Here is a 26,500-nt window from a genome sequence, read left to right as displayed (position 1 = left end):
GCATCCAATCCCACAGAGGCTAAGCGCTAAGAATAGGAATAATTTAATATATGAAAATGATGGGAAGATTTCCTATTATTCATACTTTCTTTAAACACGTAGTTACTGACTATCTACTATGGGCTTGGCATTGAATTTCTTATGAACAAATTGGTTTCTCAAAATCCATCTAAAACACAAAACTAAAGATATCACAATAGATGACTTCCATTAGTACAGTCAGTCCTCCATATCCACAGGTTCCATAGCTATGGATTCAACCAACCATGCATCAAAAGTATTTTTCTAAAAAAAAACAAAATACAACAATAAAAAAATACAAAATTTAAAATACAACTGTTTACGTAGCATTCATTGTATTAGTTATTATAAGCAATCTAGAGGTGATTTAAAGTAAATGGGAGGATGTGCATGGGTTATACACAAATACTACATATTTTATATTCATTTTATATCAGGAACTTGAGCATCTGTAGATTTTGGTATCCGAGGGGGTCCTGGAACCAATCCCCTGCAGATATTGAGTGATATAGTCTGGATATGTTTGTCCCCACAAAGTTCATGTTGAAATTTGATACCTAATGTGACAGTATTGGGAGGTGGTGGATCCCTTATGAATAGATTAGTGAGGTGGGGTGGGGTGGGATCTTGCAGGAATAGATGAGTTTGGGTGAGAACTGGTTGTTAAAAGGAGCCTGGCACTGCCTCCTCCTCCCCACCTGCTGCTTGCTTCCTTGCTTATCATGTGACATCTGCCAGCTGCCTTGCTGCCTTCCACCATAAGTGGAAGTAGCCTGAGGCCCAGGCCAGATGCAGCTCCTCAGAGTCTTAAGCCAAATAAACTTGTTTTCTTTATAAAGTATCAGTCTCAGGTATGTTAAGAGCAACACAAAACAGACTAACACACTGAGGGACAACTATATATGTTGCAATTTCAAACACCTAAAAGCTACAGCTCATTTGTTCTTTTTAAACATAGGAGAAACATATGTGCAAACTCTCATGAAGTCTGATAAATCAGTGGAAATCATAGGAACAGAACTTGTAGGCAGAGTTTAAAATTAACTTAAATTTTTAATTTAAAATCTTAATGTGAGATTCAAGACAGCATAGGATTTTATAGCCTAAAAGCTTTACCAAACTGCTAAAGTGAAAGGGTTTGACAAACACATAGAGAAGAAATCCAATACATGAACACTGTTTTTCATTCTTGATTATAATTTCACAAACATTTAGAGTAACTAAAGAAGGATATATAATTTTAGTAAAAGTAATATGGTTCTCCATCTTCCAGTCTAAATTCTTTGGGTTCAGATCAGAACTCATCCTCAAAGGGAAAAGAAAATTCAACACATACAATTATATGTAAGGGAACTTCAAAAAGTTCATGAAAAAATTGAATTAAAATACTATATAAATCTTCCCATGAACTTTTTGAAGACCCCTCATACAAATGTCAAAAACACATAGTAAGAACATCAAAATCAGAGACTGGTGCAGGATACCACTTATAAGGAGAAAGTACTGTTACAGATCTGGACTAGGACTAAGTAGATTTGGTTTCTCTCTTGACTGTATAAGATGCCAGACATGAAACCTCGAGAAATTAACCCCCATAAATCTCAGTTTTCTTATCTGTAAAATGTACTTAAAAATATTTGTTCTTTCTACCTTGTAGGATTCTTGTGTGGGTCAAGGGAAATAATATAATCAAAGTGTTTGGAACACATAGTATTACCCAAGTATGAGAGTATCTGAGGTTATGTACATCACTGAATATGTTCGAGAATATGTGTGTGTACACACACACGCATGTGCACAATCCGCAGTGTGTATGGGGCAATAAATAGCCATGTATGGCCAAACGTGTACACTGTTTAAACCTGAATAATCCCAGCATAACTTCACTAAAGATGCTTCCATTAGACATATTTAGAGTAAAAAGCATAGTTGGCGGTTTTTTAATATGCACTTAAGAAAGGAGGGTTTTGCTGTTGAATAATCCCAGCATAACTTCACTAAAGATGCTTCCATTAGACATATTTAGAGTAAAAAGCACAGTTGGCCGTTTTTTAATATGCACTTAAGAAAGGAGGGTTTTGCTGTTACTTTTAATAGAGTGTTCTAGCAATGGAAATGATTATAAGACATGGTTGTAATTTTATCCATATAAAAAATTCAGGTGGGTGAATTACATTCCATTTTTTTAATACAAAAAAGCAATTAACATAAACATGGGAACTAAAGTAAAACCCATATTTCTTGATTGAGAAAAAGCCAAAAGAAATATATTTTGTTCATTTGTAGTGACAGGCCCCACAGCTATCTGAAAAGCATTTCTATTGCCTTTTGTTGATTGTGAGGTGATGGGCCATTTGTCATTTTCTAAATATCAGTCGATTCCAGTGAACTCTGCCCAGGGAATAAGGCAGACCTGAAGCAATAGACATCAACAAGCCATGAAATTCATCATAACAAACAAATAGGAGGTTATTTTTCTCAACTGACAGTTAAGTACCATGCAGTCTACCCCCACCCTTAAAACTGGAACCTAAAGGAGAATAGCTAGAATTCTAACATGAAATAACATGGGCAAAACACCAAAAGTTAAAGCTGGATTTCCCTGTTATATTACATTTTCTTGTGACACTTTAGAATAAATTTGGATAATGATGCCTGCTCAAATAACACAATTGCATCAGGGAATATGCATATAAGTACACATATAAACACATATTTACACTTTGCATGCACATACATTCTGACACACTCATTCAGTTAAATCAGGAAGTCAATAAAACTGTAAACTTGAACAAATATCACTATCTAGCTATTTCTCTTTAGACACAGATATACAATGGAATGTATGCATTATCCTGACTAAATTGAATAAGATTACATAGAAAAATCAAAAACACATAAACCAGGGGTCTACATATGTAATAAATCTAGTTCTAGAAAGGAAAATAGCTAATGATCAATGCTCTCTCAAAACAGCAGAAAATACCAAGTAAATAATTATTTAAACCAGGTCAATTCCTATAATCTACTGAATTTCCCACAAACTGGCCGAGCCTCTACAAATACTTTTACAGATCTTTCCAAGTCACCAACTTGGAGAATTAACTCTGAAATTTGCCAAAAATTGAATTGGAAGAATTAACTGACAAAAATATGGAGAGTGAAACAGATAGAGTAAGGGTGGCACAGGAACAGGGAGAAGGTTGGGGAGAAAAGGCACAGCCTTACTGAGGAGGTGTGGAGAATTAACTCTGAAATTTGCCAAAAATTGAATTGGAAGAATTAACTGACAAAAATATGAAGAGTGAAACAGATAGAGTAAGGGTGGCACAGGAACAGGGAGAAGGTTGGGGAGAAAAGGCACAGCCTTACTGAGGAGGTGAATGCAGTGGAGCCAGGAATGACCCCTCTACGTTCCCACTCACTTTTCTAGAACATATATATCTGCCAAGTGTTGCTGCAGATCAAAAGAAGAAATGAATTGCTGGGGGGATTGGGAAGGCTTCATGAAGACCTTTGAAGTGTCTTCAAAACATGAGTCACTTTGAGGGGCACAGAGAGTGGAGTAGGGCACTTCAGGTGAGAAGGACAGCATGAGAAAGCACCTGGAGGTGCAGAAGTGCAAGGTCTGCTAGAGGAATCTTTCTAACTTGCTCAATTTGACCACAAGGGGATGGTGGAGATAAAGCTAGAAAAGTTGGTTAGTCCCGAATACCTTTGTAGGTGGACTTCAACCAAGATTTGCTGGTTTCAAACAATGCCTTGACATTTGTTTTAGTTGGTGAAATGCATTAGCAAGAAATTGACTGTGGGGAGACTAGTTAAGAGGTTACTTAAACTAAGTCAGACATGGCACTGAGTTGGAATTTAAAGGATAGTGGCAGAGAGAATGGAACACAGAAGATGAATGTCAGAGTTATTGTTGTGAAACTTATAAATACATAGGAATCAGTGACTGCTTAAATTGGGAGGGGATAGGGAGAAGAAGGAATTAGAAGTGACCTCAAAGTAGAGTCAAAGAGAGTCTCCTCAGTAGATTATTAGGAGGTGATGTTATCTTCTGAAAGCAAGGGGTACTAATGAAATGCTCAGGGCTTGGGGTTTGTTAAAAAGGCTTGGTTCACCCTTATTCCAAATAGGAAGCTAACAATGGACAACAAAGAGGAATTGCCGAGCCATGGTGGACTACAGTAGAACTCACGATCAGCATGAATTCACGACTTCTTTTACAGAGGCTTTTTTAGCCAGACGGAGACTGGGAGAACCAAAACCGGGGCTATCCGGACCTGGATTTTAGTACCCCAAGCTTGGAAAAGGGTCAAACAAGTGAAAAATTCTAGGAGGCTACCAAAGGGAGCCAGCAAGTGCTGATGGACTTTCTGAACCGATTGGCTATTTTCACTATAATTTAAGATGGATTATGATAAGTCATTAAAGAAATGGAATAAGAAATGGAATACACACCTGTCCATCTGAGTCGAAAGCCAGGCAGGCGACTCCATGTGTATGGACATCTTTAAGAATAGACACAGTCTGGATGTTATAGGAATCCCATATGCATACATATGGCTCCTTCCCGACTTGACCAGTTGCAACGAGAGTTTTGTCTGGATGTAAGGCAAGGCTGAAAGAGAAAAATGCCTCTTTTCATATCTTGCAATTGAACAAAGAAAACACTGATCATCTTTTATCCAAACTTGTTTCTCATTTTAATGATTTGACAAGAGGATCTCAAGAGAAAGAATCTGAACTGTCTCCAAAGTAGTTAATTACCTGATTGGTCTAAATTAAAATGTTTAACTTTGGCAAAGAGGCTTAGCACAGTTTGACAATTTCATCTGGTCTTACCCACTGGTTACCTTGAAAATCAGACAATATGATTATAATTCTCCAACTAGAAAGGTTTCTACATGGCTCTGTAATTGCTTTATATCGTATTTACTTACTGATTTTCAAAATATTACTCAGCTTTCAAGCTAGCTTTAGACTTTAATTAGGGGGAAAAAAGCTGTTGCTAGGAGAGAGTTCACGTCTCAGAATTAATTAAACCTGCTTGCAGAAGATTTTGATACCATCTTCATTAGGATTTCAAAGCATGGAGGGGTCCTAGAGTCAAGTGCTGTTTCTGTTGCCATAGATTATATATTTAAAATGAAAATTTCTATTTTACATAAGTCACTGTGACACCAAGAGAACTGCAAATTACTGTGCTTACGGTTTGTGTAGCAATTTTTCTCTGTAGTCCAATCAAAATAAAATTTTGTCAAATTCCAACTAGTATTTCAAGGATTCTATAGCAGTCAAGAGGAAGAAGTATTATTACTCCTATATAAGAAATAACCCTAACGTTTAAAATTCATTGTGCAAAGAAGCTGTTCCTTTCTAAAAAGGGATGCTGGGAATTTAAAACAAACAATAGAGCACATTACCTATATGGAAAACTAGGCTATTGTGTAAAATTCTGTTTACATAATAAGCAGAAGTAGAATTTTTTTTTCCATTTCCATTTTCAGGATGGCATTAATAAGTGTATACGTCCTGGAACCAGACACCTGGATTTGCATATTGGCTGCCCCTTACTACCACTGGTTCTCTGAAAAAATTACTTGATCTCTTTTGCCTAAGTTTCTTCATCTATAAAATGGAGATGATATATAAAAATGGGTGATATAATGAATCTAGAGCACTTAGCACAGTAACTGGCATAGAGTGAGCACTCGATACAAGTTTTACTGTCATTATTCACATAACTGGCATTGTGTGGATACAACCAAAATATGCATGTCCATGTGGGTACAGTGTACTTTCCCAAAATATAAGCTACTTTAAATGCGAGTTGACCATCTAACAAGTGCTTGCTGGGAAATATATCTCAGGAACCTTTCTGAGGAAGTAATATAAAAGATAACCTATATAAAATGGTAGCTTTTTCACAACAAGTAAATACTATAGGCTTTAAAACTTTTTAAGGTTGTAGAACACTTTAGCATTCAGAGCTGATGGTAGATGATCAACAAGGTATAAAAGAACCCTTCCAATTTCAGTTTTGTTGGGATATACCTAGTATTTGATGGTATCTAGATGTCCCTGAAAAATGTTAAGATTATGGCACGCCATGTTTGTTTCATTAAACTAAGTGGACGGAAGCAGTCTGTGAAGACCCTATCTATGAAAAACTGGTATATTTTAGTTCATTCATTCACTCACTTATTTAAGGACCTGTGATATACAGCAGTACAGATACATAAACAGAAAATACACTGCCTTTCAAGGAGCTCACTTTAAAAAGAATAGACTTGTTAACAAATAATTACAAAATGTCAACATATACACACAGTGACATAGAAAGAAGGTGGATGGGGTGACCAGCTGCCCAGGACATTAGGGAAGACTGAGTTTATGTGAAAGACAAGGTACAAAGGGCATTCATGTGAAAAGACAATGTCCACAGTTAAAGACTTGCAGAGAATGGCATAAAATGAGATGGGTCAGGCAGGGTCTGCTCCTGAAAGCTCTTTTAGCCATGCCAGGAACTTAGGGTACCACTGACAATTATTAACAGGATACAACATGAACAGTTTCATAGTTTGAGAAGGTAACCATAGCAGCAGTGAGATACAGTGGGAAGGATAGGTCTGTGAGGGGTGTTAGCAGGAGAGGCAAGGAGGCCAGGAAGGGACTAGGTGAGAGATAGTGAGGTAAGACAAGTGTAGAGGGGATGGAGAGGATGAGTCAAGAGTTATTTAAGGGAAAGAGAGAGAAGACTTAGAATGTTTGGGGCCCAGGAAAAGCTTGCGCATGTTAAAGTTGGCAGAAGTTTTCTGCTTGGGCAACTGGGTTTATAACTCACAGAGTCTGGCTATGGTAGAGTTTCAAGCCTATAAGCCTGATCCTGGGAAAAGATGGTCTTAACTCCACCCAGTTTTTAGCGGGAAAAATCAAGGAGACTCCTCAGATTAGCACCATGCTGGAGTAAGGGCTATGAAAGAAAAGGATTTGACTAGAATGTATGCTGCATGAGGACAGGGGCTGTCTTCCGTCACTCTAAACACAGTTACTGGAACATCACATGACAGAGTAAGCATCAACAAAATGCCTGCTGACAGGGAGTGAATGATGTCAATGATTCTGGTGGCCTCATTGCCTCTCCCGTCTCTTTGAATGTTTGGTAAAATTCTGCTGTGAATCTGTCTGGTCCTGGGCTTTTCTTTGTTGGGAGCCTTCTGATAACAGCTTCAATCTCCTTTATTGTTATTGGTCTGTTTAGATTTTCTACATCTTCTTGGCTCAGTTTTGAGAGCTTGTGTGTGTCCAGAAATTTATCCATTTCCTCCAGATTTTCAAATTTTTTGGCATATAGTTGTTTATAGTAGTCTCGAATGATTTCTTGTATTTCAGATGTATCGGTTGTAGTATCACCTTTTTCATTTCTAATTTTTGTTATTTGGATCTTCTCTCTTCGTTTTTTAGTTAGCCATAGATTTGTCAATTTTATTTATCTTCTCAAAAAACCAACTTTTTGATTCATTGATCTTTTGTATTGCTTTTTGGGTTTCAATTTCATCAAGTTCTGCTCTGATCTTAATGATTTCTTTCCGTCTGCTAACTTTGGGTTTGGATTGTTCTTGTTTTTCCAGTTCTTTAAGGTGAAGCGTGAGGTTGTTCACTTGCCATCTTTCCATTCTTCTGAAGTAAGCATTCTATGCAATAAATTTCCCCCTTAGTACTGCTTTTGCAGTATCCCACAGGTTTTGGTATGATGTATCATTATTTTCATTAGTTTCAATAACTTTTTTGATTTCCTCTTTGATTTCTTTTGGACCCATATGTCATTAAGTAAAATGCTGTTTAATTTCCATGTGTTTGTATAGTTTCCAGAGTTTCATTTGTTATTGATTTCTAATTTTAATCCATTGTGGTCTGAGAAAATACATGGGATAATTCCAATTTTTTTGAATTTGTTGAGACTTGATTTGTGACCTAATATGTGATCTATCCTGGAGAATGAACCATGTGCTGATGAGAAGAAATAACTACCACTGCCATAAAAACCCAAGAAAAATCAAACCACTAGTATAATAAAAATGGCATTCATGAAGAGAAAATAAACAAAAAGGCTATCTTAAGATATTTTTCATGCTGATTATTATTGTTCTTTTCATTCATTCTAAAGCCATGCATTTATCACATTAAAAAGTTCCCATTTGAATTTTTTTTTTCTTGCCAGAAGTTACTTTATGTGGTTCTTTAAATTGTTTTGTGTCAGCCCATTGTACCCATTTCTCCAGGTTCCTCCTTTGCCATTCGAGAACATTAACAAAGTCAGCTATTTCTCCTTTTATAAGTCGAGTCTCTGACCTCACTTCTCCAGCTTTTGCATGCAACATGATTGCTCAGAGTGACTCATAACGTTACTATTTATTCATGTCCATGTCAAGAACAGCAAGAACAGAGAAAAACCTTAATTCACTTTACCATTTGTTACTTTCCCATCAGCTTCCCAGGAACTCCACCCCTTTCATCTGGGTGACAAACTGATAGCATTAATGTATCTCTTCCAGGGCATGGTCAAGTGGCATTTACTTTTATTTTAAATTTGTCATGTCATTTAAACAACATTTTTTAAAAAGTACTTTGACACATTGTAATTGTACATGCTTATGGAGCACAATCTGATATTTTGATACATATAAATGTTGTATAACGATTAGGTCAGGGTAGTTAATGTAACCATCACCATGCATTTTTCATTTCTTTGTAATGAAAACATTCAAAAACCTCTCCTCTAGTTATTATGTAATACACAAAACTTAACTGTTAACAGTTAGTCACCCTACTGTGCAATAGAACAGGAGAACTTATTCTTCCTATCTAATTGTAATTTTCAACAGCACTTTTTAAACTTCATAAGAGGAGAGGAAGACTCCCACAAACTTTAATCACTGGATTTGCAAGAGCATAATATAAGGTATTGGTAATGATGCAGTTGCAGAAGGATTTATTTAACAAGCACATTTAAACCACCATCAAGGTATCTATTCCCCCTTCTCACATCTCTGCATTAAGGAATTCAAGAATTGCATGAAGTCATTTTAAGCAGGATCTGCTTTTGTCTAATCCCAAAGCATCTGTGGAATTTTAGTTCAGAAGCATTTTAAGTGGCAGGTATATTTATGTATGAATTTTCCTCACATAAAACCAAATCTATCCCTGTCTACATACTTCAAAATTACTCTTTGCTTCTTCCACAGAGTGCCCTGAGCCTAAGAAGCCACCTACAGTAATGCCTTTAGACCAGTCAGCAGATTAAAGATGAGGTCTCCATATTCAATTAAGGGGCCGTGATAGAATCATTCCCTTGAATGCCTAAGCTTCTAATAAAATTTCATGAGAAATGGACAACTATTGTGTCCTTCCACAGAGGAAATTATGGAAGTGAAGCGTATCACCATTCCCCAAACATTTGTTCTACCCAGGGCTTCTCATGGTCTTCTTTACTATATCATAGTGTAGTGATCCTGTGACTACAAGTATTGATACTACTCATATTTTAAGTCTATCTGCCAGGGGAGTCCATAAATCCAATTTCTCTTTGCTTTTCTAAGAAAACCTGCGCTTTGCAAATTTTGCAAAATTATTATAGCTACAAGAGCCATGTCCCAGTGTCAAAACTTTAAAAATTGACTCCCTTTCATCAAGGGTCTCAATACAGTGGAAGGCTCCTTCCACACCTATCTTTCCCTTGATACTCAGTTTATTGCATTTATTGTATTGTACACATGGAAACAAAAAAGGGATCAAGCTTTGAAAGAACTGCTTTTCTCTGTATATATAAATCTAGTCCCATTGGGAAATCCCATCTTCTGTTACCATAGCAATAGAAAGCACTGCAGAGAAGGACTTTCATCAACCTATCTGGGAAGAGAAATTGATTTGTTTCTCTAGCATGCCAGGAGGGCAAAAGCATATCATACTGATGTCAAATGAAATCAAGAAGGTTTCCAAATATGTTGTATAGGGGAGAAGAGGAGAATTAATAGGGTCATGGAAAGAGGTAGCCTTGCTTATGAGGTAAGACAAAAACCACTAATGAACACTAATCATTCCTGATTCCTTGAGGCAAAAAATTATATTTGAGTACTTGTTTCAAGTGCAGCGTTTTAAAAATGTTCAAGATTGTGACTTTATTTTTTAAACCCTCATTTCATTTTTGCCCAGGCTGTTTCAGTGATTCTCTCAGTAATAATTTTATATGTTAGTTTAGTTTTTTCTTAATGTTCTCAACAGGAAAGCAAAGAAGGCTTCTTCCTCCCTTCCCTGAAGATAACCCTGAGAGAAGTTGGAGGCATAGGTGCATCAAGGTCATTAGGCTTGATTGTCTGAGAGCAGAAGGGGGAGGCTGCTGCTTTGTGGGACTTTTCTTCACAGTCGCATGAGCAAATTCCCCTAATAAATCTCTCTCATATAATTATAACATATCCTATTGATTCTGTCTCTCTGGAGAACTCTGACTAATATAGATTGGAAACTATAAAACTACTAAAAGAAAATAAAGGGGAAACATTTCAGGAAGTAGCACTGGGCAAATACTTTATGAACAAGACCCCCAAAAGAACAGCAAAAGAAAAAATAAAATGAGATTATACTAAACTAAAAAGCTTCTGCACAGCAAAAGAAACAGCTAACAGAGTGGCGGGGGGTGGGGGGGATGGCCTACAGAATGGGATAAAATTTGCAAACTATGCCTCTGACAAAAAATTAGTATCCCGAATATACAAGGAACTCAAACAACTTAGAAGTAAATAAAACAAGCAACCTGATTAAAATGGGCAAAGGACCTGAATAGACGGGGGGGGGGGGGGGGGGGGATGGCCTACAGAATGGGATAAAATTTGCAAACTATGCCTCTGACAAAAAATTAGTATCCCGAATATACAAGGAACTCAAACAACTTAGAAGTAAATAAAACAAGCAACCTGATTAAAATGGGCAAAGGACCTGAATAGACATTTCTTAAAGAAAGACACACAGATAGCCAATAGACGTGAAAAAATGCTCAACATCACTAAGCATCAGGGAAATGCAAATCAAAGCACACTGAGATATCATTTCATGCCAGTTAGACTGACCAGTATCAAAAAGACAGAGAATAACAAATGCTGGTGAGGATGCAGAGAAAGTGGAATGCTCCTGCACTCTCAGTGGGACTGTAAATTAGTGCAGCCATTATGGAAAACAGTATGGAGATGCCTCAAACTACAGATAGAATTGCCATATGATCCAGCAAACCTACTGCTGGTTGTATACCCAAAGGAATGAAAATCATCATGTCAAAGGGACACCTGCACTCCCATGTTTATCACAGCTCTATTTACAATAGCTAAGAGTTGGAAACAACCTAAACGTCCATAGACAGACAACCAGATAAGGAAAATGTGGTATCCTTGTGGAAGTGTGTTAAAACGACAATCGTAAAGTTGTTCGGGTACAACAATCTTAAAGTTGTTTGGGTACTGCAATCACACACAGTTAACCTTTGACTTATCAATTCTCTAACCAGCTGGGCCAAAATGCAAGGTATTCTCTAAAGCATTGACAATGACAACTTTAATATAATCACTCTGATTGGTGCCTAATGTTATTGATTAAACCCAAATAGTAACTGAGGGCTTGGAACTGCTGGGGGAGGTTCTGGAGTGGCTTGATGAAGGTATGAGGCAAAGATAAAACCTAGAAGAGAGCCCAAAATTTATTGCCACCCTTAAACCCCATCCCCTCAACTACGTTGACTTCTCAGGCTAAGCATTAGGTTAAACTGAAGCACCACTCTTTCTAATAAAGCCACGTTTTCATATCTAATTGACTGGCTTAGTTAACCTTGATCAGATAATTTATGCTCATGAAACTTGCTTCCAAGGCCATCCCTGGCCATCTGGGAACTATGGATACCACAAAAGGGCACCTCACACTTATAGCTTTGGTTTCTACCTTGCTCTCAGTTGCTAGTCCTCTCCTCCTCTTTGTTTCCATTTTCTTCCTCTTCCTTCTTTCCCTCCCTTTCCAGTTTTTCTGTCTTTACATGGGCTGTTATGTTTTATCCAGCCTTTCTGTGTGTTTGGAGAGGAGCAGGGAGGGTGGGAAGGTGTATGTCTGCGTCACCTCAGTCTCCCAGGTTTCCAGAACTGGAAGTCCACGCTGGACTCTTGTCCATCACCCTCAATTCTGAACGGTTTGGATTCTATCACTGTGGAACTATCACTGTGAATTTAGCATAAATGACTATTTAAATCTTTGAGATTCCATTGGTGTAAGAGTATGTGTTTCCACTGAGTGGAGAGACAATTGCAGTTTCATTTGCCAAAGGGGGTAAATGTAAACACTTAGCACAGGGTCTGAGACACACCAAGTACTCAAAGAGGAGCTGTAAGTGACAAGGCTCTTTACAAAACAACTAAAACTATTACCAACTGAAAAAAATTCACACCCCTAGAAGAATCCGACAAGTTACTTATTGTGATTTTTAGGTGTAGAAAACAAAACTGAGATTATCTTTTTCTCATTATTCTTCATACTGGGCGCATCAGTTTTTTTAAAGAATGCTAGTTACAAGAGGGAAGGATTTTAGACGACTTTTGCCATTGATGACACCTAGAACAGCACAGTGCCTGGCATCTAATGAATACTTTAAAGTAAATAAGTAAGCACACATAGCTCTAGATATCTGAATAAGAGGAAGATGGATGAAAGAACACATGAAACGATACAGGCATTCTTCACACACATAATTCCTGTCACAAACTCTGCAGACAGAGATCATAAAAAATACCATTTGTACTTGATATTAATAGCTCCTGAAAAACTTTATTTAAAATTATCCAGAAGATCAAAATCCAGTTTTTAAAAGAGCCATTCTGAGAAGTGATGGCATAACATTTTAATTCATAGGGCCTCACACTTTTCTAACCAACTTAGGTACAAAACAACAAATAACCATGTTTGTGACATTGGTTTTGAAAAATTGCTTATTAGATTCCTGACTATAGTTTGTTCGGAAAAAACCTGAAAGCTGAAAACACTGCAAACGAGCCTAATTCAAGGTCGCTGACTTTCCTTTGTATTTTAGTTCAACATAAATGGTTTCACGGGGAAGCAGAGCTTCATCTACATTTTGTTATTCCACGAAAGAGACAAGTTTGCCCTCCTCAGTGTTGGGGCATGGAGTTAGGTCCTCTTCAATCCCTGACATCACAGTGGGGAGTCAAGCATGAATAAACTCCAACTTTCAAACAAGTATCTCTCCAGTGACTGCAATTCACATAAGCAAAAGTTCAGCACCCTCACTGACCTCGCCCACTTTCCTTCATATTCTCAAACATGTTGTAAAAATGACTTTCAACTCTGAGAAACTTAATTTTTTTTTCATTGTATATGTTTATGGGGTACGATTTGTTTCAATACATACAGTGTATCATGATCTAATCAGAATAGTTAGCGTATCTGTCACCTAAACATTTATCATTTCTTTGTGGTTATAACATTCAATATCCTCTTTCCTGGCTATCTTTAAATATACAGTGCTCGCTTCAGCCGCATGCATATTAAAATTGGAATGATACAGAGAAGATTAGCATGGCCCCTATGTGAGGATGATATGCAAATTCATGAAGCATTCCATATTTTTAAAAGGAGAGAATAAACTGAGGTTACAGAGGTAGGAAAGGTGGAGGGAGTGAGGTTAAGGGAGGAATTAGTAAAGGGCCACAAAAAACGATTACATTGCATAATGTTGAATATACTAATTATCCTAATTTGAGCATCACATATTACACACAGGTATTGATAGTCAACTCTGCACCCCACAGATATGTACAATCAATTCTGTTTCAATAAAAAACAATAAAAAAATACAACTCTGAGAAATGTTTAAAGAGCAGAAATTAATGTCCAGGGCTAAGTAACTCAAGGAAACAGGACATAAAGGGTAACTATTTTAGCTCCTTAACCCCTAATGAAATGGGAATCCTGTTTGCCAGCTCCTGTTCCACAAGCTTTTTCACACGTGATCATCTTTAATCCCCCACAGGCATCTAGCTGGGTTGACATTGAGGATCCTACACATCTACTACATACATGTAAGTAACACCTCTGTCCCTCCTCTTTCCCCATATTTGTTTTCATCCACACAGGATATGTTGAGTTTTAAGCAGCTTCAGATGTCTAGCAAGGAGTTGGAAATTTCAGTCTGGTGCTCTGGAGAGAGGTTAAGGCTGAAGGCATGGATTTGAAAGTTATGCAAAGAAGACCATGCAAGTGCCAAGGTCAAAGGATATGTCTTCATTCTCATCATCTCGCCTTCCTAGTTTTAGCACTCTCAGTGACCTCTACGTTCCTCGGTTTGCTTCTGTCCTTTGGGGTCATGCTTAAAATATCCTCTTAAGTTATTCCATACCAAATACTCTCTTCCAAATTGTAGAAAACCCTAGAGCACTGTTCTTAACACCCATACACTTTCACTACACACTGAGGCATTCTTGCTCTGGATCGTGTTCTTACTCATTAATCCAGGAAGATTATGCATTGTTGTGAAATAACAATGGTATATTTTTTCCTCTAATAATCAGCATATATGTATTGATCGATTCTTATTAACTCAGGATTATTATTACCTCAAATGTTGAGCTTGTGTTTACTGAAATAGTGGATTTGATAAGACTAGTATGTTGAGTGTTAAAATACTCTCTCCAAGTATTGTTTAATGAAAACTATAAAATGATCTGTGAAAAGGGACTTATCCATTACAAACCCTTGAGAGAGTTCTTCACATAAACAAAAATAAACAATATTTATTGAGTACCTCTTTTGTGTACAGACATCAGATGCTTATACACCTGAATATATTTACAGATTTAATTCTAATGTACATGAAAGAAAATACAGAATCAGTGTAAATAATTTTAAATGTTTGACATTATTTTAATTTCAGCAAAGAGTACTATTAGGTTTCAAAATTCTAAAGTTGCATGGTTTGGCTCAATCATTTCTCAGGATGTGGCAAAGCACTGCCATTCACTTAAAGTGAGGAAGACTGTGGGCACAAAAGTGTGAACCAGCCCAGGATTTGTACCGGGATGAGCCAGGAGCTGGGCAAACATGGCTATAGAGGCTCCCAGTGGGGGCCCGACAAGCAAGCAGGGGAGAGGAAAGCCAGGCTTCCTGGGAAATGTGGTCTGGCAGGTGCGGAGACAGAAGAAGAATGGTCAGGTATGATGTTCCAGATTCAAGGCAGGCAGAGCTAAAGAAGAATAGCCTATCTGTTGCAAGGCCCCAAGCACTGGGTGAGGCCCAGGAGCCTGGCCATGGTATTGAGGAGAGTGACTAATAAGAGCATGACAAAGCTCCAGTTCCCCAGAGGCTTTGGGAGGCCTTCAGGGAAATTTAAAAATGGAACAACAGTAGCAAGCCTGATTCACATGCATGGAAGTGGGGAAGAGTGCACAAGCCCATAGATGGAGGGTTTGGGAGCAGGAGAAGAGGCTAGAGGCTCTGTCTCAGGAGCTAAGCCAGAACAAAGTCTGCAGGTAGAGGGTGCAATGAACTGAGGTTTGGTCTGTGATGGGTACTGCACAGGCAAGGAGAAAAGAAGTGCTGACAGGAACTCACAGAATGATGATTCCTAGATTATTGACTAAAGTGAAAGTTGAGTCAATTTAAAAGTGAACTCATGATATTCTTTTAAACCTAAACATAAATATTAGTGCTAATGGTAAGGATTATTCATTTCTTACACCGATTCACACAGAAAATGACATATAAAGTCCAATATTAAGCCAAATTTCTTATTTGATGCATTTCTCCAAAAGTTGCACTGTTTAATGATTCCATTTGCAGAAAAACACCACATGTAGGAGTCCTACATAATCATCAAACAAATTTTTCCACTCAAGTTTTATCTGAATTGCTAATTTAAATAGGAGGGGAAAGCCTACTTTTTTGTTATCTAAGGAGTGTCCACAGTGAGTAGATTATATATCTCTTAAAGTGTGAATGGGCTTGCCTCTCAGAAAATGAAAAATTCTCCATAGTAATAAGTTTCACAACTGTCTAAATGTTAAATCCTGGCAAGCAAAAGGAATTGAAAATATAGGAATACATTACCCTTAAGATAGCTTCTGCAAATTATACCAAAAACAAGTAGGAAGGAAGTAACAAAGAGCAGAAATCAATGAAACAGAAAACTGAAAAACACAAAAAATTAATAGATCCAAAAACCGGTTCTTGGAAGACATTAATAAAGATAAGTCACCAGAAAGACTAAAAGAGAAAAGAAATTATCAATATCAAGAATGAAAGAGGGGACATGTAGGATCACTGTAGATCCTACAGATATTTAAAAGAATGGGAATGTTAAAAACAACTTATGCCAATAAATTTGCGGCGGCGCTCCCACCCGAGGGTTCGGATCCCACATACAGACCGGTTCCTGCTCACTGGCTGAGCGAGGCGCCGGAGCAGCGCCGAGGGTTGCAGTCCCGTTGCCAGTCCTGGTCCGGTATGGGAGCGACACTGAGGGTTGCGATCCGTTTCCGGACACGGAAAAAGACAAAAAAAAAAAGTTACAGGATTGAAAAACAACTTATGCCAATAAATTTGACAACTTAGATGAAACGTACAAATTCTTTGAAAGACACAAATTACCAGAATTCACATGCACACAGAATGTCTGTATAGCTCTATGTGTGCGAAATTGAAAACTGAAAAACTTTTCCACAGAGAAAATTAAGCCAAGACAGTTTGCTAGTAAATTGTAACAAACATAAATTGATTCAATACATTCCAACCAAAATTCCAACAGGCTATTTTATAGAAATGGACAAGCTGATTCAAACTTTTATTCAGAAACTAAAGGCCCCAGGCTAATCAAAATAATCTTGAGATAATGCCAATCTTAAACTCTCATGGAAAATACAGGAGGAGTAAATGCTTCCCAACTCATTTTACGAGGTCAGCACAACTGACAACGAAATTTGCCAAACACAATTCAAGAACATAAAATTATAAACTAATATCACTAATGAACATGGATGCAAAAATTCCCTAACAAAAATTAGCAAACTGAATCTAGAAATGTATAACCAAGTGGGGTTCATCTCCAAAATGCAAGGTTGACTTAAGAGTTAAAAAAAAAAAAAAAGTAAATCACCATATTAACAAAATAAAGCAAAAACCCATATGATCATCTCAATTGATGCAGAAAAAGGATATAACAGAATTTAACAATGATTCATAATTAAAGCTCTCAGTGAATTAAAAGAATGGAAATTCCTAGCCTGATAAAAAGGCAGCTATGAAACACCTGTAGCTAAAAATATTTGATGTTGAAATACTGAGTACAGTCCCTTTAAGATGACAATGCAAAAAATAGTTTTATCACTTCCATTCATTATTAGACTGGAGCTACTAGCAGTGCAATAAAGTAAGAATAAAGAAATAAAAGGCACAAAGATTGGAAAAGAAGTAAAACTGTCTCTATTCACAGATGATATTCTTGATTCTTATGTAGAAAATCCTAATAAATCTACAAAAAAAAATAACCCTACTAGAAATGAGTATAACAAGGTTGCGAGATACAAGATTATATATAAAAATCAACTAAATTTTCATATACTGGCAGCAAACAATTGGAGAAAAGTTTTAATAATACCACTTACAATAGAATCAAAAACCAAAGTACTTAAAAACAAATTTAACAAAAGATGTGCCATTCCTCTACACTGAAAACTATAAAATATTACAAAGAGAAATTAAAGACATAAAGAAATATAGTATCATGTTTATAGATTGGAAAACAGTATTAACAAGATATTAATTCTCCCAAAACTGATCAATTTATTGCAATCTTAATAAAAATTACAACAGACTTTTATAGAAATTTACAAACTGATTCAAACATTTGTATGGAAGTGTAATGATCTCAGAATAGACAAAACAATCTTGAAAAACAGACTTAGGAAACTCACACTACTGATTTCAAGATTTACTATAAAGCTACAGTAATTAAGACAATGTAGTACTGCCATAAGGATAGACAAATGTATCCATTAAACTGAAGCCCACAGGTCAAGTAACTTACCCAAGATCACACGGCTGATAAGTGGTAGAGATGGGATTTGTATTCCAGCAGTAAAGTTCTAGAGGCTGTGCTTACAACCACTACAGACTGCCTCTCCACAACAGTCTCACTAAAAACCTAGTGTTTCCCACTGACTCCTTCCTATTAAGAACAGCCTAAAAACTGATGTTATAATAATAGCTGTCATTTATTAAGCTGCTACTACATGCCAGGCATTTTAAACAATTTACTTATATTTAGCCCTCATAATAGTCCAGTGAAACTGCTGTTATTATCTCAACTTTACAGATGAGAAAACAGAGGCAGAAAGAAGATAAGTGACTTGACCACCATCATACCACTTAGCAGGAGCAGAGTCAGGACTTGAATCCAGGCTGCTTGTTTGAAGTTGAATCCAGAGCCAACTATAATAAGTTGTTTGGTAAATTAACCAGGCCATAGGATACTTAATACTCACTAAAATGTGTAAAGTATTTACGATTTACCAAGTTCTTTTCACATACACTTATATAAATAAAATGAGTTACTCACAGTGAGAATGTTTATAGTTGCCTTTATTTTGACATTCTTATTTTTGATATCTTTGCTGCATTATGGTAAAGATCAATGTATGCTTTGCTTTAAAATGACAAAATGATAAAAAGCACTAGCCTCAGCAAGCATAGATTAGCACTAATAAAAGCAAAGTACCCTAAGATGTGGTGACTGCTGAGTGAGTCAATAGCATCTCACCTGAACTCCAAGTAGAGTGAAGCAGTTCCAATTTCATTTATATTACTCTAATCCAGTGTTCAAACTTATAAAATGTTACCCATGTTAAAATGCTGATGGGGACTATTTAAATTGATTTCACTGGACACAAATAGGTCTCAACCAGCAGCTTGAAAACACTCCCTGTATAGTAAAGAATTTGGCCTTGCCTAAAGAGAAGGTCTGGCCTTTGCCCTCCACTTCTGGGGTAATCTCTGGGCCCTTGGAATGTCATGCGTGATAGGAATGTCTTTGTTTGCCTAGAGGTCTTGAGTCATGCACAATCTAACAATGTTACTCAGGGTGGGGGTTGGCCACATTAGAGAACTCAACAATGTGGCTTTGAATCATGCAGTATCAGCAGATATGGAGGCTGAGATTAAATACACGGGCAACCAACCTGTCAATCATGGAGCCTAAGTAAAAACTGTGAACATGAAGTTTGGGTAAGCTTCCTGGTTGGTAATACTCTGAAGGTGTTGTCACACATCGATACTGGGAGAGTAACACATCCTGACTCTATGGGAAAGGACAATGAAGCTCTGTATTTGGAGCCCTCCTGACTCTGCCCTATGCATCTCTTCCTTTGGCTGATCCTGATCTGTATTCTTTCCTTGTAATAAACCATAACTATGAGCATAACAGCTTTTAGTGAGTTCTGTGAGTCTTTCTGGCTAATTATCAAAACTGAGGGTGGTTTGAGGAACCCTAAAGTTGGAGCTGATGTCAGAGGTAAGGACAACGTATGTAGAAACCGTGCCCTCTAACTGTACGGTTGGCTGTAAAACTCCATGCAGCACCAAAAACAACCACGCTACAATGACATAATCATATGTGGATATGACCAAAAATCCTTGAAACAGTCACTAAGAAATTTCAGAACACTGACAAACAGGCTCTAAAACAACTCCCAAGAAAATTCTAAATCACTAGTTTTCTACAAAGATTCCAGTTCAGTCTGATTAAATAAACAAGGCATCCAAACCTCTTATTAGATTTGTGTTATACAATGCACAAACTTAGATTTAAAATGACTGACAAAAAGCCGTTTTCGAAAAATAGGGAAATCAAATACCCATACCATTACTTTTCAGAAAGTCAACTGTAGTACAATTGTGGAAAATTAACTTAGAACCTAAAGTTCACTTTTTTAATTACTTGATTTATACCTGTTCCAAACCTACAGAGAAGTTCTTATTTTACATATGTCGCTAAGTTTTTACTAAAATTTTTTTAGAGATTTTTCTCCAAAATTCCATTTAATGAGTTACTCCTAACAATCAAATAGAAGTATATATCAAATAATGATGCCTTAATTTGTTTGCTTAAGATGTGTGCTTGTCTTAAGCACATAAATTAAGACATGATTATTCATATTACTAGAAATAAGAGGGAGTTAGAGTAAGGTCTCCATATCAGACCATATTCATTTTTCTCTTCTTTGAACTTGTGCTTGTCTTAAGCACATAAATTAAGACATGATTATTCATATTACTAGAAATAAGAGGGAATTAGAGTAAGGTCTCCATATCAGACCATATTCATTTTTCTCTTCTTTGAACATATATGGTTTTTATTGTCTATACTAGACCCTCGCTCCTCAAAGTGTGGTCTTCAGACCAGGGGCATCTTCTACAGATCGGTTTAATACAAATGCAGAGCCTCGAGCCCTACCTCAGACCTACAAGATCAGAGCTTGCTGTTTAAAGATTCCCCCGTGAGTACGTGGCCACACAGTGAGGAGCGCTGGCCTGAATCACTTACTACTACACTTAATCCTATACAGCCTGGAGGTGCTCTAAAATGGTTTACTCTATGCATTTACTTCATATCACCACAATAGAAATGAGATTTTCTTCTAATTAGGGTAGTGTTAATCTCAGAAACATTTACTGGATGCCTAGTATGCTTAAATCCCTGTTAGTCTAAGTCTTTTGGTGCAGAGCCAATGACAGCCACTTACATGTGTGTGTCTGAGCATGTTTAACATATTCAATTTTCATTATAAAAGGATTTATTAAAGTTTCCTTTAAAGTGGTGAGCTCTCCAAGTATATTTAAAATAGGACTCAGTTTACAACCCCCCCACCAAAACAAAACAAAACCCTCACTTTACTCAACGCTCATCAAAAAGACACCAATTGCATAAATGTGAATTCCTCATGAGGTGAAAATGTTTCATTTTTCCTTTAAGAAACAGAGTCTCTGAAGAAATAGGTCATTTAGCTTCTTTATGCTCCTATTGTGTTATTTTGAGTGTAATGAGTAAAGACTGAATAGAATAGGGAAATTCAGAAGGAGATATTTTCTCTCTCAGTCATTTTTAGAAGCCATTAATCAGACTGATTCACAAAGGGATTTCTTTTACCTAAAATTAGACATAGATAGAGATGTCATATATGGATATGATATCCCAGGATTTTATTTATACACTAGATGGGTTTTGTATCGTACCTGCCTATTTTCCTCCTCACTCTTTAATCTTTGTCTGCAACTTTCTCGTAGAGGAAAATTATAGTTTTATTCATTTGCATATTTTTATCTAGTACTCAACATTTTTAATAAATTTGGGTGATGAAAACATCTCATCTAGATTTTGGTGCTGGCTTTTGAATGCTAACAGTGTAGCCCACTGATAAGTATATCAATGAAATAGAAATCATGAAAATTCCATAGAAGCCACTTCTTAAGCCAATTAAGTAACACTCATCTAAAATTCTTACTATGTATCTCCCTAACCTAAGCCTCTTTATTCATTACTGTTGTCACCAGGGAACAAGAAATCAGGCTTACTTAATTATCAAGTATTGAATATGGGGGACCACAGGCTAGATTCTAAAATTTGCTCCTAGTCAGTTCCTTAGCTCACCATCGGGGACTGGGCAGTGCAAGTGGTTTATGTACGAAACTCTGGACAGTACTGAGGACCACTGAGGAAACTAGCCATTCCGTTCAGGCATATGCTTTTTGTAGGGAGTGGCAGGATGCTTGGCCATGCTCTTTAAATTGGTACCCCTTCCCCAGGATGCATGAGGCAAATGTAAGTTCGATGAGATTCGCTATACTGATTTTGTACCCTCAAGAGGCTCACAAGCTAGTTACAGAAGGAAAACCAAACCAGAGAGATAGCTGACAAATAATACTACATAGTAGAGAATGGCATGGTAAAATCTGGAGGTAAAGGCTATTAATGAGAAAGGAATTTAAGGAAAAGTGAGTAAGTGGAGCTGGTGTAGTCAAAGAAGAATTAACAAATGATTCTTGCCTAGAATTCAACACCCTGAAATGTTTAGTTGCTGACCTACAGACCAAGGACAGTCCTGGTACTAGAACCTACTGAAACTGCAAATTTACCTCCAATGCCCCTCCTTCAGGCATTTATGAAACATGACATCTACTACATTTATCATGCAAGAATGCTTAGAATCTTTTTACTATTAAAGTTAAACCCTGAGCTCCCTACACATTCATAGGTGGCCAAGACTTTACTGCACTTAAAGGAAAAGGGGCATTATCAGGAGCTGTTGGACACGAGAAGCTTTTATAGGGAAAACATTAGGCAGACAGAATCCTGAGGTGAGGGGAGGCATCAGGACCAGTCAGTTTACAGAACCCAGAGGAATATAGTGGGAGGGGTTTGAATTAAGGAGAACTGAGTTGACTCTTGTCCCCTCCCCCACAACTCCAAATGTTTCTGCCAGAGAAGAAGATTGAGAACTGATGTTTTAATAATAAAATTTCATGCTCAGCAAGTTTTCAAATTAAGATTTTGCTATGAGACATTTGTATAAAATTCAAGAACACAGAGTGGTTATGGATGGGAACCCATTATGCTGAGTTGGTGTCCTTAAATCTTTGAATGAGGTCCAGTAACAAGGGTTGAGTGAAGACAAAAGTGTGGCATAGTGTAATGGAACAGTCTGGAAGCAAACAGGCCTCAGGTGAAATCCTAGTTCCCCCACTGTGTCACCAAGCAGTATAGTCAGCTACCTATGTATCCTAGCCTTTTGACTTTTTGATCTGTGAAATGTGGGTAAAAAGAAGACTTACTTCATGGGGACATGAAATTTATATGAAATAACGTATGGAATGTGCTTAGTGCACTGCCAGGTAAGTGGAAAATGCTCAGTAAGGGTTAGTTTTCGTGTTTAGTGGAGCAGGCAAGTCAAGGAGGCTGACCAAAGAGCCATTTCAGGGAAACCAGAGATGACAACTGCTCCATCGACTTTTAAATGAAGACTTTTATCTTAGTAGACAGAGGGGACTGTCTCCTAGGGGGTTATTGAGGTGTAGAGGAGGGAAGAGAAAAGACCTAGGATGGAGTTCCAGCCATCACGGCTGCATTCCAGGCATCAGGAGGCATGGGTCCCGCTCCCACCACCACCCTAGCTGAGTCAGCTTCCATTCACCACCCTCCTGGAAATCCACACAACACTTCTGCAGTCACATCTGACTCCAACAGAAGCCAGGAAATGTAGCTTTATAGAGGCACTTTGCCTTCTTAAAAATTGGGGTTCAGTTGCTAAGGAAGGAGAGAATAGATATGGGGTAGGCAACTAGCAGTCTCTTCCACAGCCCTTGAAATGATAATTGCCAATGATAGTTGGGTGTGTATGAAGAAGTTCAACAGGATTTAGTGTTCACAGTAACCATTTAACTTCCTTGAATTGCACAAAAAAATTAAATATACATAGATATGCTTGCAAAACGTAAATGTTCTTTGAAATGGGGATTGTAGTTATTATATTCTGAGACCAAAAATCAGTTCATAAATATCACCATGCAGCTCTTCAGGGAAAAAAGAAAAGGTTGATCTGTTCTTTTATTACTTGGTTCTCCTCCCCTTTCCTGCGCCCCCCCAAGTGTTGAAATATCAAAAATTTTAAACCAACATTTTAATAAAACCAGATGCTGTAACTTTAAAAATTGTATTTGAATGATTTTTCTCCCCTTTATAACTCCTATATTTACTTCAGTTGTCTGATAACAAAAGTAATGATTGCTTCCAATGATTGTTGTGTCCTAATAACATGTTTTTTAAAAATCCTAAATTTGGGACATTATCAAGATGGTGGAGTAGATGATCCCCAGCATTGCTTGCCCCCATAACTAATGAACTTACAACTATTGAAAGGCAAAAACTGCCATCCTGAGATTGCTGGAGCTCAGGGACAAGGCAGAGAGACCTGTGGAGATTGTAAAGGCATGAAAAGCCATAGTGAGGACGAGGGACCACTCTGACCATTCCAAGTCCCAGCTGCTTCCAAGTCTGGTGTGATACAAGGCAAGGAGCAGCTGCTGGCACACAAAACAGCTACCAGGAGACAGCAAAGCCGAAGCAGTGGCCTTTGTGTGAAGCTATTTGGAGTCTGCAGGGAAGAGGGTGCCTTGGAGTGCGCCTCCAACTTCCCAGGCCAGCAAAGCCAATAGAAAACTTCCCCTGGACCCACATAGGAGTGAGGGGCCACAGCCAATGGGAGGAAGGAACCAGAGGCTGGTGAGGTCTTCATGAAGGACTAGTGCATGGCCTGCCCCATGGGAAACATTTGGAGTGCCAGGTTGAAGGCTGACCCACTAGGAGAGCATTGAGCCACAGCATAGGCAGTTGTTCTGCCTTCCAATCAACAGAGGCACCAATAAGTGGATACAAGTCAGGGTAACAGAATTGCAGGGAGCGCAGTTTGCAGGAAAGACTCAGTCCTTGGCAGGAATTTTCATATAGCCCAGTTGTGTCTGAGGTGTCCTCACAAGACCCCAAAGTGACTAAAGGCTAACAGTTAAATTCTGATCCACACAGAAAGCTTTCCCCTGTTTGAGAAACAGCAACAAAGCAGCAATTCAGCTTGACACAGAGTTAAATTTCCAGTCCCCACAGGAAGTGGTTCCAGTACAGAATTTAAGTGGTGGTGGTGGCTATTAATCCATCACGGAATGGGGGAAAAACAAACAAACAAACAAACAAACAAAAAACTATAGACTAGAGACAAAGTAAGTGGTGGTGGTGGCTATTAATCCATCACGGAATGGGGGAAAAACAAACAAACAAACAAAAAACTATAGACTAGAGACAAAGCTCTGATATTAACCAGTAAAGGTCTAACACCAAAGAACACCTATAATATCTAGAAGAGGTAGCCATCTAATCAAATGGCCAGGTATCAATGTAAAGACGCAAAGATAGAGAAAGAACAGAGAATATGACACCAAAGGAAACCAACAAAGCACCATCAATGGATCCAGAAGAACAGCAGATTAATGAAATGTCACACAGAAATCAGAATAACCCTCTTAAGAATGTTCAGGGAGTCACAAGAAAATACAGATAGAAAACTAAACAATATCTAGAAAACAATTCAGGAGCAGCACAAGAAACCTGATAAAGCAATAGAGTCCATTTTTAAAAATCAAATAGCAATCCAGAAATAAAACTTTATCTTAACTGAAAAACTCAACAGAAAGCTCCAAAAGTAGACTTAATCAAACAGAGGAAAGAAGCAGTAAGCTTTAAGACAGAACATAAGAAATTACCCAATCTGGGCCGGCCCGGTGGCGCACTGGAGAGTGCGTCAATTGGGAGCGCGGCGGCACTCCCCCCAAGGGTTCGGATCCCATGTGGAGACCGGTTCCCGCTCACTGGCTGAGCGCGGGGCGGGCGCAGCACCGAGGGGTGCGATCCCGTTACCAGTCAGTAAAAAAGACAAAAAAGGGAAAAAAAAAATTACCCAATCAGAGGACCAAAAAAATAACAATAAAAAATAAAACAGAAATGCAGCAATTACAGGACTTCCTCAAGTGAAATAACTTCCACGTAGGTTCCGGTCATGATGGCAGGAGGGACAGTCCCTAGCATCACTCTCTCCCACAAATCAACCAATTTACAACTATGAAACTGTAACATCAGCCAAGCGGGGGCTGCTAGGGCACAGGAGAAGAGGAGAGACCTACAGAGTGCACAAAGTGGGAGAAGCCACAATGAGAGAAAGAAAAAACAGCTCGGAGCATTTCGGGCCATGGCCACTTTAAGGCTAGAACTGCTGAGCGCATGGAGCAGGAGCTGGCAGAAGCCACAGCTGTGCCCTTCAGATGGAGTGGCTTGGAGGAGGCAGGGGAGAGGGCCTTAGTGGCCACCTGGACAGCAAGACCAGTAATAGGGTTCCCGTGGACCCACGCAGGAGCAAGGAACCAGAAAGGCTGAAAAAAGGAGCCATTCAGAGGCCAGTGAGTCATCGCAAGGGACTGCAGCAGGGCCCGTCCCATGGGAAGTGTTTGGAGCACTGGCAGTGGAGAGACGGGCCCACTGGGAGAACACTGGGACACAGCAAGGACAGCCGGTCCGCCCTCCGCCCTCCAATCAGCATAGGACCACTCAGAGGAGACTGGTCGGGAATGCAGAATTGCATGGGGTGCAGTTTGATGAAAAGATTCAGGCCCAGATCAGAATTTCTATTCAACCCAGGTGTGTCCGGTCTCTAAAGGGCCGGAAGTATGTATAAGGTCAACCATTAAACCCTGAGCTGCACAAAAAGTCTTCCCTAGGGAAAAAGCAGCAAAGCAGCAATTTAGCTCAAAAAAACAGCTCAAGTACTGGTTCCCACAGGAA

At 38.2% G+C, this 26,500-nt stretch overlaps 1 protein-coding gene across 1 annotated transcript in view; it reads right to left on the bottom strand.

Moving 5' to 3' along the window:
- The window catches only part of LOC103590996 (echinoderm microtubule-associated protein-like 6), a gene marked incomplete at its 3' end in the record, with an annotated part of 206,778 nt that overhangs the window by 98,317 nt on the left and 81,961 nt on the right, over positions 1–26,500 (bottom strand). The window contains exons 2-3 of the mRNA XM_008573359.1: positions 4,486–4,645; positions 3–26 (exon numbers count right to left, since the gene is read on the bottom strand). Of these exons, the coding sequence (XP_008571581.1) occupies positions 3–26; positions 4,486–4,645 (184 nt within the window). The remainder of the gene's footprint in view (positions 1–2; positions 27–4,485; positions 4,646–26,500) is intronic.

Source organism: Galeopterus variegatus, unplaced genomic scaffold (genome assembly GCF_000696425.1).
Source record: "Galeopterus variegatus unplaced genomic scaffold, G_variegatus-3.0.2 Scaffold909, whole genome shotgun sequence".
NCBI lineage: Eukaryota > Metazoa > Chordata > Mammalia > Dermoptera > Cynocephalidae > Galeopterus > Galeopterus variegatus.
Note: the sequence above shows the minus strand (reverse complement) of the source record. Positions and strands in the feature narration are given on the sequence as shown.